At 47.5% G+C, this 14,750-nt stretch overlaps 1 protein-coding gene across 1 annotated transcript; it reads left to right on the plus strand.

Annotated features, from left to right (window-relative positions):
• Positions 1-4,625: 4,625 nt before the first annotated feature.
• On the plus strand, positions 4,626-14,242 carry LOC144095201 (uncharacterized). The gene is made up of 9 exons (XM_077628989.1): positions 4,626-4,993; positions 5,501-5,879; positions 7,160-7,203; positions 8,031-8,113; positions 9,053-9,211; positions 9,876-9,938; positions 10,116-10,219; positions 11,014-11,093; positions 13,967-14,242. Exons 1-9 carry the CDS (start codon positions 4,667-4,669, stop codon positions 14,240-14,242), a joined length of 1,515 nt encoding a protein of 504 aa, XP_077485115.1. The 5' UTR covers positions 4,626-4,666.
• The last annotated feature ends 508 nt before the right edge of the window (positions 14,243-14,750 follow it).

Below are 14,750 nucleotides of genomic sequence, written 5' to 3' on the forward strand. Positions count from 1 at the left end.
CAGAGCCCCACCCGTAGGCTTATGCGACCCTGGTTGACGGTGACGAGAAAGCCAGGGACGGGCGGCTAACAGCTATCGCTGTGAAACACAGCAATCAGAAACCCACCAAGAAGATATGGAGTTCCCGAGTTCGAACCCGACCGCGGCGGCAGCGTTTCGATGGAGGCGAAACGCTAAAGGCGCCCGTTTGCTGTGCGATGTCAGTGCACGTTAAAGATCCCCAGGTGGTCGAAATCATTCCTGAGCCCTCAACTACAGTACCTCTTTCTTTCTTCCCTTCTTTCTTTCTTAATTTCTTTCCTTCTTTCTTTTTTTATCCCTTCCCTTACGACGCGGTTCATGTGTCCGCAGAGATGTGAGACACATACTGCGCCATTTCCTTTCCCCAAAAACCAATTTCCAGATATGCCGAAGGTCGGGATCATGACTGCGCTCGCGTCTCCTCGGCGCATGCTGTTCTTGGACTTTGGGGTACACGCCGCGGTGGCTCAGTGGTTAGGGCGCTCGACTACTGAGCCGGAGTTCCCGGGTTCGAACCCGACCGCGGCGGCTGCGTTTTTATGGAGGAAAAACGCTATGGCGCCCGTGTGCTGTGCGATGTCAGTGCACGTTAAAGATCCCCAGGTGGTCGAAATTAATCCGGAGCCCTCCACTACGGCACCTATTTCTTCCTTTCTTCTTTCACTCCCTCCCTTATCCCTTCCCATACGGCGCGGTTCAGGTGTCCAACAATATATGAGACAGATACTGCGCCATTTCCTTTCCCAAAAAAAACCAATTATTATTATTATTCATCACGCGTTCGCCGCCTACGCGTTTTGTTCCTGTTGTTTCGATGGGGCTACTGCTGGAGTGACCACCATGGGTAGCGATGGACCGGGGCGAGACGTCGGACTCCCGGGACATGGTCGTCCGGAGATGGTCGCCGAGGCAGGGACGCGCAGAGGATGAGGAAACTTAAATACAAGTTATTTGCAAATCAGAAATGAAACTGGCAACTCTTAATGCCATAAGTGCAAGTCGCTTCGCGAAGGATGGATAGGAAAGTGCACGGGCCAAGAATTAACTACTATCACTGCCTCGTACGGATAGAAATGAGTTGAAAGAGATGAGAAAAAGAGAAATAATAGACGCGCCCTGCAGCGGTCTGTGCCAAAGCGTCTACGACGGCTGCGGGAAAAGTCAGACATCCCCATCTTTTCGGATGGAAACGCGGACGTACTAATCTCTCCGACATCGGACGTGACAGCCCTCATCTAAAGCGAGCAGAGAGCGCAGCTGGTCATTGCACCCTTCAAATCGAAAATAGGGGCGAGTGGACTCCAGTTGTGGCAGTGTATTTTATGCTGCTTCACTGTCACCTGAAAAGAGACGTCTACTACCACGTGCTCCAGCCGGTTTATGGAATTTAAAAAGAGCTGTAATCTATCTTATGATAAATCTAGTTCATACCATTAAATTATTGAATTAACTGCACAGGATGCGAATAGCATACTTGTGAAGCGTGCTTTACATGTTCCAAGCTCAACTTTACCGACTACTTTTTGCTCTCCTGTTGTTTCTTGTTCTGAATTTTACAACTTATTAAACTATGTACTGCTTGTATAAGCCTGTTTTTTTTTTTGCACACACCTTTTATTTATTAACTGCACCGCTGCCGATAGCGATAACTGCACAACTGTTCATTGAGTTTTTTTTATTGCTGTTCCTGTGTTTCATTACGTGCTGCTATTTTGCGTAATTGGTGTACGCCCGGTATCACTGCGAATCTTCGACGCTCCCTGACTAGGAGTTTTAGCCTTGACCCAGCCTTGGACCCCTTCAATAACCTGCCACAAGCTTGCATGATCGCATCCTTCGAATATCCGCTTCTTTTTAGCCTGCTGACCTGTGAACTGACACTTTCATTTATTGAATGTGGACAATATTTTACATGGTCATCTCAACAACTTGCCCACATTCAATAAATGAAAGTGTCAGTTCACAGATCAATTCCTTGGGACATTAGACAGCAGTCAACGGTGGACTGCAGGCTTCAGACTTCCTATGTGATTTGGTTTTCACATTTAGGCTTTCTCTTTACCAATATCTCTCAAGAGAAAAGAATATAATGACTGTATCGTACCGGTACACACATATGGGGCAGAAACGTGAAGGATAACAAAAAGGGTTCGACTTGAATTGAGGTCAACGCAGCGACCTGTGGAAATAAAAATAAAAATAAAATAAAATAAAAATAAAAATAAAATGAAAATAATAGATATAACGTTAAGAGACAAAAAAGGGCTGTGTGTGTCAGGGAACAAATGTGGGTTAATGACATCCTCGTCGAAATCAAGAGGAAGAAATTGGCTTCGGCAAGGCATGCAATGGTAAGGCAAGGTAACAGATGGTCCTTAAGCGTAACGGAATCTATTTAAAGAGAAGGCCAGCATTGCAGGACACGGCAGAAAGTTAGGTGGGCGGATTAGATTAATAAGTTTGCCGGGATAAGATGGCTGCAGCTGGTACAGGACAGGGTTAATTGAAGTGATGTGGGAGAGGCATTTGCCCTGCAGTGGGCGTAGTCAGGCGAATGATGATTATAAGTAAATTGTGCTGCTAGCAAATTATAGCCTTGACTTCCCGCTATTCTCTGTGTATCGCAATCGGGTATGCTGCATAGGCCCGGAAGTTGAGAACCCCCCTGTAGACGGTTAGTCTCTCTGTCTCTCTACATCGCGCTTTCTCTGCTTCATTTAATCGGTCAACTTACGTAGCTGCCCGCCTTGGACGCTCTGTTACTTTCTGCCAACTATACAGCGGGGAAGGAAGCCGATGCAGCGCTTCCTCGTGGTAATGCTGTCTGGCGAACAGGCTGGAAAAGTTCATAACTATTCTGCAGTCATCAACAAGAATGCTTCCAACCACAAATGACGCGCACGCTTTGAAATATTCTCATAGACGAGTTGGTTTCGAAGGTAGCATCGCTCGCCGCAGTGTAGGCATGCTGAGTTTTTGCCTAAACCCCGTGTCGGTGCCGATTAGAGCGCCACGTTTGTTTATAAGTATGACGTTTGTCTATAACAGCAATGAAACCGGCTCCAACCGGAGTTTCCATTGCAAGAACATTATACACTCACTGCAGAAACGTTAGCAGGCAACCTAAATGATATCGCATTTTCTTCTTTAAGAATGTGGTTAAGAAGGCCCCCATAATTTTCTCTCTCTCCTCATCACTGTCTTCAACGTCACCTTCACCAGCCACTCTTGATAAGTATGGGCTATTAATAGAGGAAGAGACAGAAGGAGAAGATGCAACCCTGTTTTTCACTAATCATTGGCCACGCTATCAGCTTCCACAAGTTAGGTTCACGCAGAATCTATTAGCCCCGCTTCAGATTAATCTGATCTCCTTGCAACAAGTTGCAGATACGCAGGCTGACCACGTCTTCTATTATGACCATATTTTCTTGTCCCATGTGAAACATATGCCCGCAAATATCCTAAATGGTCTCCTTTCTGAACACCTACAGAGTTTTCCTCTTCATACTGTTATCTCCACTGATGCCTCCGGCAGCTGTGAGAAGGCGGCGGTTGGGATATATTGGCAGGAGCTGACTTGGAGCTATTCCGTTCGTATCCCAGATTATACTCCTATATTCTTCGCAGAGTTTCTGGCCATTGGTTTGGCTCTTCTCAAACTTCCTAGGCATGTAGCACGGGTTTTTATTCTTGCAGACTGCCTTTCAGTTCTAGTCTCTCTACAAAATTCGGGGAAATCTTTATTGAATCGTTCGCTTACGTTTTTTGTTCCGCGCATAGTGCGTGAGATCCGCTTTGTCTGGGTACCTGGGCATTCGGGCGTGTATTTTAACGAGGTGGCTGATTTATTGGCAAGGTCAGCTCTCAGCGCTCCTGTAGTCTATCCTGTCCCTCACCTCATTCTGTTAGAAACTTCATGTTTCCAGCGCTTCCAACAAATTTCAGCCAACCTGAGTGATCCATTGCTCAATACCGTGGATTTTAGCCACTTAAAGTTCCCATGGAATATCAGGTGGTGTAAATCAAGGCTTTGTGAGGTGTCAATGATGCTTCTGCGATGCAGAATCCCTCACTTAAATTTTTACTTATGCAGATGTGGGTTCGCTGCGACAAACCTTTGTGTATCATGTGGGCAAGTTGAAACAATAGATCATTTTCTCCTCTCTTGCCGGCGGTTCGCAGTTCAGAGAAAACAGTATTTGGAGGTCCTTCTTTGGAGGCTAGGACTCCCCCTGTCTCTTCCAGTTATTCTTTCGTTCGGTGCGAGCGCAAAGGGATTCCCGTTAAGCAGTGTCTGCGGCTACCTTCATGATTACATAAGTGCAACTCATCGATAACGTAGTTAGCTGTATACAAAATTTTGTCGCATGTTCAAAAATGCTCGATTCTATTCCTGGTAATTAATATTTCTTTAATTCACTTGACTCTTCCGATTTTTATATTGATTTAGTCTTCTCACGCCTATTTTTCCCCGCGCAGATACCTCATTTGGATTATCTACTCAACCTTGGCCAATCCCCCTGCGTGGGTATGTGCCATGCTTACTAAGGAGAAGAAGAAGAAGAAGAAGAATCCGCTGATGCTACTTGCCGTAGGGCAGCTATTGAAGTGCAGCTCTGTGCACACCGCTCATACAGCTGGTATGTCCCGAGTAGTTCCTACGCTCCTGCCGCTACTCTGCCTGGTGGCCGCAGCGAGACCGACCGAAAAGACGCTGGCGCATTTCGCGAGGCAGTTTTCTGACCTGCCAGACTACGACACCTACCGCTATGTTGAGCGCGTCAGGTCTGAGCAAGCTCGGAGACTACGGGCGGATGACGGCAGCAACTCGAGCAGTCGCAAGCCCTCGCTGCCCGTCGGGTGGCCGCGCAAACCCAGCTGGCTGTCCATCGGCGGCGACAGTGGACATCGGCACTCTTCAGGGCCGGACTATGCCCGACAGCTGCTCCGGTTCATGCAGGATCATCAGGTGAGTGCACTTTTTGTAACAACCCAACGCCCTGGCTGCTCAAGTTGCCTCGTTCATTAGTGTAAAGTCTGTCCAAGTGCAATGCCACATGAGCCCCAAAATACAGCACTATAACTGTGGGTACTGCTAATTAATTTCGAGCGAATACCACAGGCACACGCATAACGACTGCGTGCAGTCATGTGGCACTTGTCTTAATCTTTAAAGAACTTTACATAAGTGGGCTTAGTGGAGCTGTTCCATGATATGCGAGACGCCGCGAGGGATAGTGCAATGGGCACATGCGGAAAGGATAGTGAAAGTCCTGCCTGCATGCGTGATGTGTACGTATGTGTAAATGAGGCACCAGCCATGAACGCATACTTGAACTGCCTTTGGTCATGGAAATATCAATAATGACTGCAACTTTTTGTAATAAGCGATGGGGATCTGGCAAAACCTTACGGATTTTTGTTTGCGTTCGGCGCCTTCTATCTTCCTCACTCCGGCGTCGTACCATGTCCACAGGTGATCTTCTACATAGCATGTACGAGCGTGCTGACGGGCGTGGTCTTACTGGTCACACTGATGGCGCTGCACAGTGTGAGACACGGATCGAGCTGGAGGACTCCTTGGTCGGGACGACAACACAGACCATACGGCGAGTCGTACGCGCTGTTGGATCGGCAGCCGCTGCTGGTCGAAAGACGCTCGGGTTTTAGCGAAGACGACGCTGAGGATGAAGAAGAGGCGGCTGCTGAGGGCGACACACACGGGGGCGCCAGGGAGGAGCGACGTGGTCTACCCGGGCGCGCCTCTGGCTCAGCCGCCGGCTCTCTTTTCGAGATCAGCACCTTATCCGAGATCGGTGCGGGAGAGCAGGCAGCCACCTGGTCCGAGCCGGACGGTATTTGGGCACCGTCTCAGTTTCAGACCGCTATATATCGGAACCCCTCTTACACGGGAGACCAAATGCCAGTTCAGTTCACCAGCAGTTCATTTGAACGGCAGTTGGGCTTTGTTACGTGATGGCGAACTGATATAGAGACAGCAACACCAGCTCAGTTCCACTCAGGACAAAGGTCCCAGTTTTAAATGAACTGCTTAACTGACCAAATGGCGGTCGACGGATCAACCATATCGACCGAGTTTTCAATGTTGCCCGCAGCCGCAAGATTGATGTCCTAGACAATAGAGTCCCTAATCTACAACTTTCTCTGGTAGAATGCACACAAACACGCAAACACGTGAAGCAGTGTCAGAAAAACTGCGTTCAGTTCAGCGCTGAAGCCAAGCATGGCCGCACTGGATTATTCGGGCTTTTGTGAACTGTTCAGCTGTGGCCCATGCAAAGCGCTAAGCTCCCACAGAAATTTCATTCCCAGAAACTAAATGCGATTAGAGTGCCAAAAGGATAGAGGACAATATGCAAGCATGATTTCGTTTATTGATGAGCCGCATGCGATAAAGAGGTTGAACTCGGTTTCGCGGAAAACGTCGTTCAACCGCAGCCGACCCCTGTTAAGTTCATCGGCACTTATAAAGCAGACCTGTCGGTCAACTGAATGACATTTGAAACTACCTGTTGAACGGGCTGTGTCATTCGTTGCTACAAAACCAAAATAACAGTCGGCACGTAATGGCATGCCCGTTCATTAGAAGCAAACCTATAGAAGCATGCGCTCACTTTCTCATTTTTCCTGCAATGATGTACACTGGTTTTGAATTTTTTTTTTACAACGAGAGCTGTGTCTAGGATGTTATAGTACCCGAGCAGCGTCATCCCTTCTGGTCACGACACGCGTCACGTACCTTAACGTCATTTGGTGGGCGCATATTTCTTCTGCATGGTGAGAACGCGCAGTTACATGGCACAGTGGTCACGCCGTTACCAGTCTACTATCGCCTATAGTGTTGCCAAAAAGAAAAAAGAAATACCAATGACAGCAGCAGCCACGACAAACACTCGTCGCTGATGACGGCGCTTTATACTGCATGGATAAATACTAGTAATTTTTTTCTTTTGCTATCAAGAATCCACATTGTGGATCTGCAATCTTCAAACAAGCGCTGCGCTGTGACGCTCTGCATGGCGATTTTCTCACGACACAAAATGCTCATTATGAACTGGCGTCTTACGACTTCCAATGAGGCTCAAAACAATTTTGACCCTTTTCTTGTTTTCAGAGCCAGCCGAAGGCCTCTGGAATTCCGAACAAGCAATCAAACGGGTAACGTCAACAGCAGTTATTGTGCTTGAAACAGGCAAGACATTACACGCGAGATATTTCACGTCTAAACATGAGCATAACAGTTTAAAGAATGTTCAGTTACTCTGGTCGTCTATCCTTGCTTTCTCTGAAAAATATTGCCTTAAGGCATAACTGAAAGGCTTTGAGCTTTCGGTGAGCCAAGGCCGGCCCATAGAGTGCCAAAATACTAGGAGTATATTCTTTGACAGTAGCCGTCTAACCACTGGTCGAAAGCTAAGCTCACAGCGGTGCTGTGGCAGCTCTGAGCTCTGCTAGAACAAAGGCGCCACGAATGGTCAGAAACTTCGCTACGCTTTCTGCCATTCTCATGAAGGGGTGTGCTTGACGACGAGGTGAATCAAAAAACTTATTAACCTGCCATCACAATCAAAATATCTAATATGTGTTCTTTTCAAACCATTTTTCTTTCGTTCTTAGATAATAATACGCTATAACCCTGAATATTTGCAAAAATTGGCGCTCCTTGCTTTGAAACATCACCTTATTTCCTTCTTAAAGTCGGACATTTCCATACATGTCGTATGATTTCTGCAAGTGTCCATGTATATCTTACATGCTTGTAGAAGTTTTCTTTGTATAATTCTTTCTTATCCTATGCATTACTGGCAACCTAATTGTTCTTTGCTTAACGCTCCTTTGCCAACAATGCGATGTTTGATTCCAGTAGTGTATTCATCCTTGTGTGCAACCGTTCTTTCTTCCCTTTCCCCCTCACATTATAATGCCTTTCATGAATTAACGAATCTGTCCATCAGTCCCTGGCGCTGCGCCTTGTTTTTCTGCAGCCAATCGAGGTATTTCCTGGCCGGCTGCTGGACCTGTGCAACCAGGACGCCCCACTCACTTTCCTCGCCTTCCTACCTAGCGGGTAAGAAGCGCGCACTGAATATATGTATGCTCTGTTTGCTCCGCTGAAGCAAAAAAAAATATAGATATATAACAGCCTAAATTGAAACCGAAAGAAAAATTACGCCCGAAAGCGCATGAACATCTTTTCTGTTCGAAGTGCCGCTGCGCACCGATATCGATCCTCTTATTCTTCTCAGTAAAACCACTTATAATACGACTACAGGAGTTGTGATCTGTCTTTGGACACATCCCACTTGCTACGCTAGCAATCCGAACGCATGATGGCACTAGATTCGGTAGGGCTCCGATGCTAGAATTCGGGAGAAGGCGTTCGTCGGGCTGCACAACTCTTCTCGTGTGTTGTGGCAGGTCACACTTTAAAGATGCATTTTTAAAGGATGTGGAGTGCCTACTTCTACTTGAAATGGGTTGGTGTATAAATCATTTTCCAGCGCCTTTTATTAGGCTGTGCACGTACTTTCATCCTGAAGCAAAATTTTTGCAAGCTCTTGATTTCTTTATTTTTGCCCATCCCCAGCAATCCTAAATATTTGTCATCTAGCGTCATCTGGTTTCTCTAGTACTGCTGTCTGCGAGGTCTAAAGGTTAAAGGTTTGTTTTATGTGAGTTCCCCCAAGCTACCTCTCCACGTCTTAAAAGTACGACTCAAATATATGTTCCAGATGTTTACTAAACTTTGAGTTTCAGTGCCAGCTCGTTAATCACACGGTTAGTTCAATGTGAAAAATTATTAGTGACTGACATTCCGCCACAGTTTTGAATTGTGCCTTTATCTGCGGCACCGGGTGTCAGAACCAAGTAATGGCAGGTAAGTAATCGATGCACACTACAGCCTGATTTTCTTTGACTTGCAAACAGTAATTTGGCCGGCTGTAAGGAGAAAAACAAATAGGGAAAGAAAAGCGCAAGCAGGAGTTGACTTATTGTGGTGGTGCAGGAGCCAGGGCCGTTGCAAGTGGATTGCCCGCGGACGCCACAGCGAGGTATTCCAGTTGGTGTCGGTGCTCAGGAGGACCGTCCTGAAGGTGGTGCCGGTCACAGCCGACTTTTCCCAGCCCCGGGTCGACTCCATAGCCGCTGCCATCGAGTGCAGCGTGTGAGTGAGATACAGACTCGTTTGCACATGCAGGGAGACAATGACTACCCCATGGCTACAAACCTCATTGCTTCGTGCGGGCACGTAGCCAAGCAAAAACTGACCTCTAATTCCGCAAAGTGTTACCCTGAGCACCCACGAAACAACGAAACATCGTGGCTACGCTCTTTTATTCGAGGTGCCTAAACTATATATTAAGTAATTATTAAGAACAAAATCGAATCCTCTATTCGCTACTCGTTTTTGGGCGCGCCGACAAAAGGTCTCATTCCAACTTAGCAAACTACGCTGCAATCCTGTTTGATTGTCTGATGCCAGAATAGGCAGCTCTTGAAGCAAGGTTTACGCCTATACTTCATATTTCTTTTTTTTTTCTTTTTTGAGCGTAGATATCGAAATGATTTCTGCGGTAACAAGACTGGCACCTTTCGCGTGTTAGCACGCGTAGAATACATTTGGACGCCTCTGTATTGGACAAGATGCGCCGTGAGGAAACAAGCTAACAATTTAATATAAAACTGCCCATATCCCAGAGCACGCCTGCGTAATTCAAGGGACACCAGAGCAGCACTGCTTCTGATGTTGTTCTGATTGTTCCAGCGCCGTTCCTACTATAACAGTGCTCACTGCTCACAAAGCAATCACTGCTCTGTTTATTTTGCAGCAAGCTCAGCATGCTTAGGCATGGAATGCGCTACAGGGCACCCAATTTCATCGAGGTCCAAAGGTAGGTTGTTTATCGCAACATTTTTATTATAAGCTGTTTCAAGCGTTTGCCTCTGTATGCCATCATGTCCCTCTTTGAACTAACAGCCCCTTAAGTTGCATTTAGATTGGTCATTCGTAGATGTTGAAGCGCAGTCTGTGGATGATGCGTGAAACGCGTGTGGTCAATGCCCCGCAGGATCGCTTGCGTCTTCGACCAGTTCCCGAAGTGGCTGCTGAGAGGAGACGGAAGCCGCGGATCTAGAGATTCCCTGGCAGAGAGCCTGTCCTCTGATGTGGCCGGTAAGGACGACACCGAGTGTCCGCTGTTCCCTTGACAACTCCGACTCGTGAGAGGGATTCTGGGTGCTCATCTGCGTAGCTGTACTTGAGCGCACAACTCAGTGAACATTGCATCTTAGCACACTGTACTTGCTGCAGCCCGCAACACGCCCTGTACGAAATGTCGGCGAGGTCTAACACTTCATCTACAGATGCTCGAAAGAAGCGGCGCTCTATCTGGCGATGCTTGAGGTCTATCGTTAACATTTTGTTTCAATGCACAGCGTTCACGCAATATAGCACTAAGCGTACCTCGCACCAAATGACAGCTTATGGACTGGTATGACGGTGCCGTAGCGACTAAGGAAATCTAAATGTACAAAAGCACTGGGCCACACCGAACTTCCGTCACGCTGACAACTTGTCTACCCGCACGAGGTCTTTACATATAACATAAAACTTTCAGAAGAAGCATTGCTTTGGCATAATCTCGAGAATAATTTGTCCAAAATACGATTTTCATTGTTTTTCGGTGTTAGCGTATGTTCGGATTTTTCCGGATATAGTCTCTCAGTAACCACAATCAAGGACGGCAATATAAAGGAGATTGCACTGCCTTTATTGCACTGCCTTTAAAAGTTGCACTGCGTGATTCCACAACTTTTGCTAACATTGAGCGTTGAAAATCATACCCAACATTATGTAGCCGCTACTCTTCTCATCTATCCAGTAGGGCGGACGTCATGCATTATCTTGCTAGATTAACTTAATTCCTCAGCTAGCTCACTTTTTCGATTTTTCTCCTTACTTTTCAGGCACGAATCAATGCTCCCTAACCCGGCATTTCATCGTGTTCGAACTGTGCTATGCCGGCAAGCCTCTATCGCATATAACGGTGCGTTTTCTACATTCGCTAGAGTTGAGCAGTGATCACGAGTGCTACTTTCGACTGTGTCCTATAGAAACTAGCAATTCACGTTCATTACACGTTCTTCTGTCTTGTGACAATGCTATCAAAAGCACTGTGACAGATACGAAAAAAAATTCGCGGGACCTCGACAACTAGATATGAAAATGTGGAGTACATGGCCGCATAGTTTTCCGAAACACTTAAAAAGTCAACATCACAGGATATTTGCGAAAGTACCATAACTCAGGACATAATCCGGGATGCTCAGTCAAAATATATAAATTATTCGTCCTTTCGAGCCATTCAGAGTGAATTTGAGGCATATTCAGACCGTACTTTCAGCTGCCATTGGTGGGTAATTCTTAACTAGTGAAAAGAGTCTGCTGAGCTTCTCCTCGCTTCAAACACGGTGAGAGAAGCTTGGAAGCATAGAAGATGGGCGCAAAATCTCTCGACATTTGGACTCCTGCGTTCGTGGTTTCCACCTCTCGTGTTTTTGTCGTTGTTTTTTAGCGATTAGTATCGACAAAGCCAGTTTCGTCCCGTACGATAGCACCGCATGTCTGTCCAGCAGGCACTAAAACTGAATAGTTTGACAAATAACTCGTCCGAGTGGAGCCGACGTAGCCGCAATGACAAAGAGCACAAACGCGGAAAACACAGGCACACGACAGCCGTTTTTGTTTTTTTCGTAGGTGCCGTATTTGTGGCTAGTGGCCTCCGCACTCATATTTCAGAATGTTTTATTACGTCGCCGACCCTGCCATCTTTTGAATAGCACTACTGATATGTTCCTAAAAAGAAAACACTGAACGAAATCTGGAACATTCACTGCAGGATTTTACAGCAGTGCAAACCCTGCAGTGAGCGTTCCGTTCGAAAGGAATACTAGATGCGATGCTTTCCAAAAATTAATCACCGATCACATGCGAAATGTTCAGTGCAAATTCGGCTGAAATACATCCCGCCGATTGCTCACAGACGCCCGTGTACCAGACGGAGCTCTCTTCTCCGTCGGTGCTTGTGTACGTTGCCGAGTTGTGAAGGCGCAGGGGCCTAGTCGGGTGGTCCTCCTTACCGCCTTTTGCCTCTGTTCTATGGCTGTGCTGTCAAACGCACAATAAATCCAATTGAAGTCTTTGCGCATAGCGTATCCTACCTGCGCCTCACTGTATCTGTGTGTACGTTACACGTTGGTCATTAGAGTCACTAAATAAAGACTTAGAGTACCGGCACTCTTTTCTCCTATTGTTCTGTGCCGCCGCCACGATCATTGGTCAGTTTGCATCACGTGATATTTGTTTACACTGCGACGGTTCATGGAGGCTGCCATTTTGTGGCTTATGCGTTTTCAGTCGGGCAACTGTGGTAGTCCTAGTGCTGCGAGTGCTGCCGGTGACCGACTCAGTGACCAGGGATTCCGCGCCTCGCAGCATTTCAGCTGCACAAGAGCATACGAGGATGCCGTTTTGCTGCGTTGTTGGCTGTTTCAAATCGCAGAATGATGGAAAACGCTTCATGCGCTTTCCGCTTTCCGTGCCGTACGGCTACGATCCCCGCCGCAGCGCAGGGTGGCTAACAGCGTTGTTTACAAAATGGCCGGGCCAAAGTTAGCGGCGAGGTCGCCGAAGCGGCAATCTGGCAACAATGATAAACAACAAAATGGCCGCCTCTGCTTACCGCCGTGCTGCAGTGACGGTACTCTAAGTCTTTATTTAGTGACTCTAGTGGTCATATACAGGGTGTCCAGGCTAACTTTAGGCAAGGGTTAAAAAATAAGGTATTTGAGGTAGGCCAGGGAAACCACTTACATACACCTACCAACCGGCCTGCGCATCATAGGCATTTTTTTTTTGCAATTAATTAATTAGCAATTAAGATATTTTTTCTAAATGCGTAAATATTGACTTTAGACAGAAAATGTGAATAGCAAAGTTGGAGAGCACCTTCAGAAACCCCCATTTCATTTATTTGCGATAAAGAAAGCCTCACGTGTATCTTTTTTCCGAGCTTCAAAGAAAGCCCGCGAATTACAAAAAAAAATTACGTGACTAGCGCATTCGCGCGCCACGATTGTTCTGCTCTGAATCGTGTCTTGAGTGAACGAAATCAGCTGCCGGCATGGCGCGACGACCCCATTGCTTCGGCAGGCCGATATGTCGACGGTGGTTTCATCGTCACGCTTGCAGACTGGCTCGCGTGGGCGTCGCAACCACCGTCGAGATATCGGCCTGTCGGAGCAATGGGGCCGTCGCGCCATGCCAGCAGCTGATTTCGTTCACTCAAGCCACGGTTGAGAGCAGCACAATCGTGACGCGCGAATGCGCTAGTCAGGTGACTTTTTTGTATTTCGCGGGCTTTCTTTGGAGCTCGGAAAAAAGATACACGTGAGGCTTTCATTATCGCAATAAATGGAATGGGGATTTCTGAAGGTGCTGTCCAACTTTGCTGTTCACATTTGCTGTGTAAAGTCAATAGTTACGCATTTAGAAAAATTATCTTAATTGCTAATTAATTAATTGCAAAACAAAAAATTGCCTGTGATGAACAAGCCTGATGGTAGGTGTATGTAAGTGGTTTCCCTGGCCTACCTCAAATACCTTATTTTTTAACCCTTGGCTAAAGTTAGCCTGAACACCCTGTATACAAAGTGCGCTTATAAAGTACCAGGGCTCTCTAGGGCCGTCTACTCAAGCTGAGACCTGGATTCCAGTGCGTACGCAAAGCATTGCCGCGAAAATTGGGCGATTGAGCGCCAGAATTCTTTTCTGCAACAAAAATTGTATGTGCAAGATCAGTTCAGGCAACATTGTCGCTAGCTCTGCCGGCTAAACCGTCCCGGTCGCTTTCTGCCGCAGCTGCGGAGCGCGGTCCAGGGCCGGAGCCTGGTACTGCAGGCCTCGTGCTGTGTGGCTGTGGCCGAGCGCGCCGTGGGCTTCCGGCTGGCGGGCGCAGGCACGGACAAGCTGCTGGTCGCGTTCACCGACTCCGCCAGCCTCGAGTACTGCCTGCCGGACAGGCCGCCTCTGTCCGTGGACAGCGCGGGACTCAGGGCGCACCTGGCCGGCTGCCTGTCGTTCGCCCTCGGTCCAGGCGAGTGTGAACACGTGCATTTTCGTGCGAAGTGCAGCTGAACAATGGGACGTCCCGTTGTCGCTCAGCACTCGTGGCGTTCCGCTGCCGATCACGTGGACACGGGATCTGAATACAGGCCTCACCACCCGTATATCGATTATTAGGTGGAAAAACACCCGTGCGCTATACGATGTCATAACCTCAAGTGAGACAGTTATGGCACATTTCCTTCCACCGTACTAAACCCCCTCTACCCCATTCGAACAGAAAGCGACACTATTCTGTAGCAGCCCTCATCCGCCTTGGTGGCTCAGTGGTTACGGCGACCGGCTACTGAGCACGAGGACACGGTATCGAATCCTAGCCGCGGTGGCCACCCCTCGATGGAGGCGAAGCGCTAAAGACTGCTGTGTCTGTGTGATGTCAGCTAGTAAAAACATACCAAGGTGGTCAAAATTCATCCGGAGCCCTCCGGTACGGTGTCTCTTTCTCCTTATTACCTTGAGTGCCTCGATACAGCTTCTTTTGCACCCAGGACCCGTATTATTAACGGAATAAACTTACAAG

Source organism: Amblyomma americanum, chromosome 6, assembly GCF_052857255.1.
Source record: "Amblyomma americanum isolate KBUSLIRL-KWMA chromosome 6, ASM5285725v1, whole genome shotgun sequence".
Lineage (NCBI taxonomy): Eukaryota > Metazoa > Arthropoda > Arachnida > Ixodida > Ixodidae > Amblyomma > Amblyomma americanum.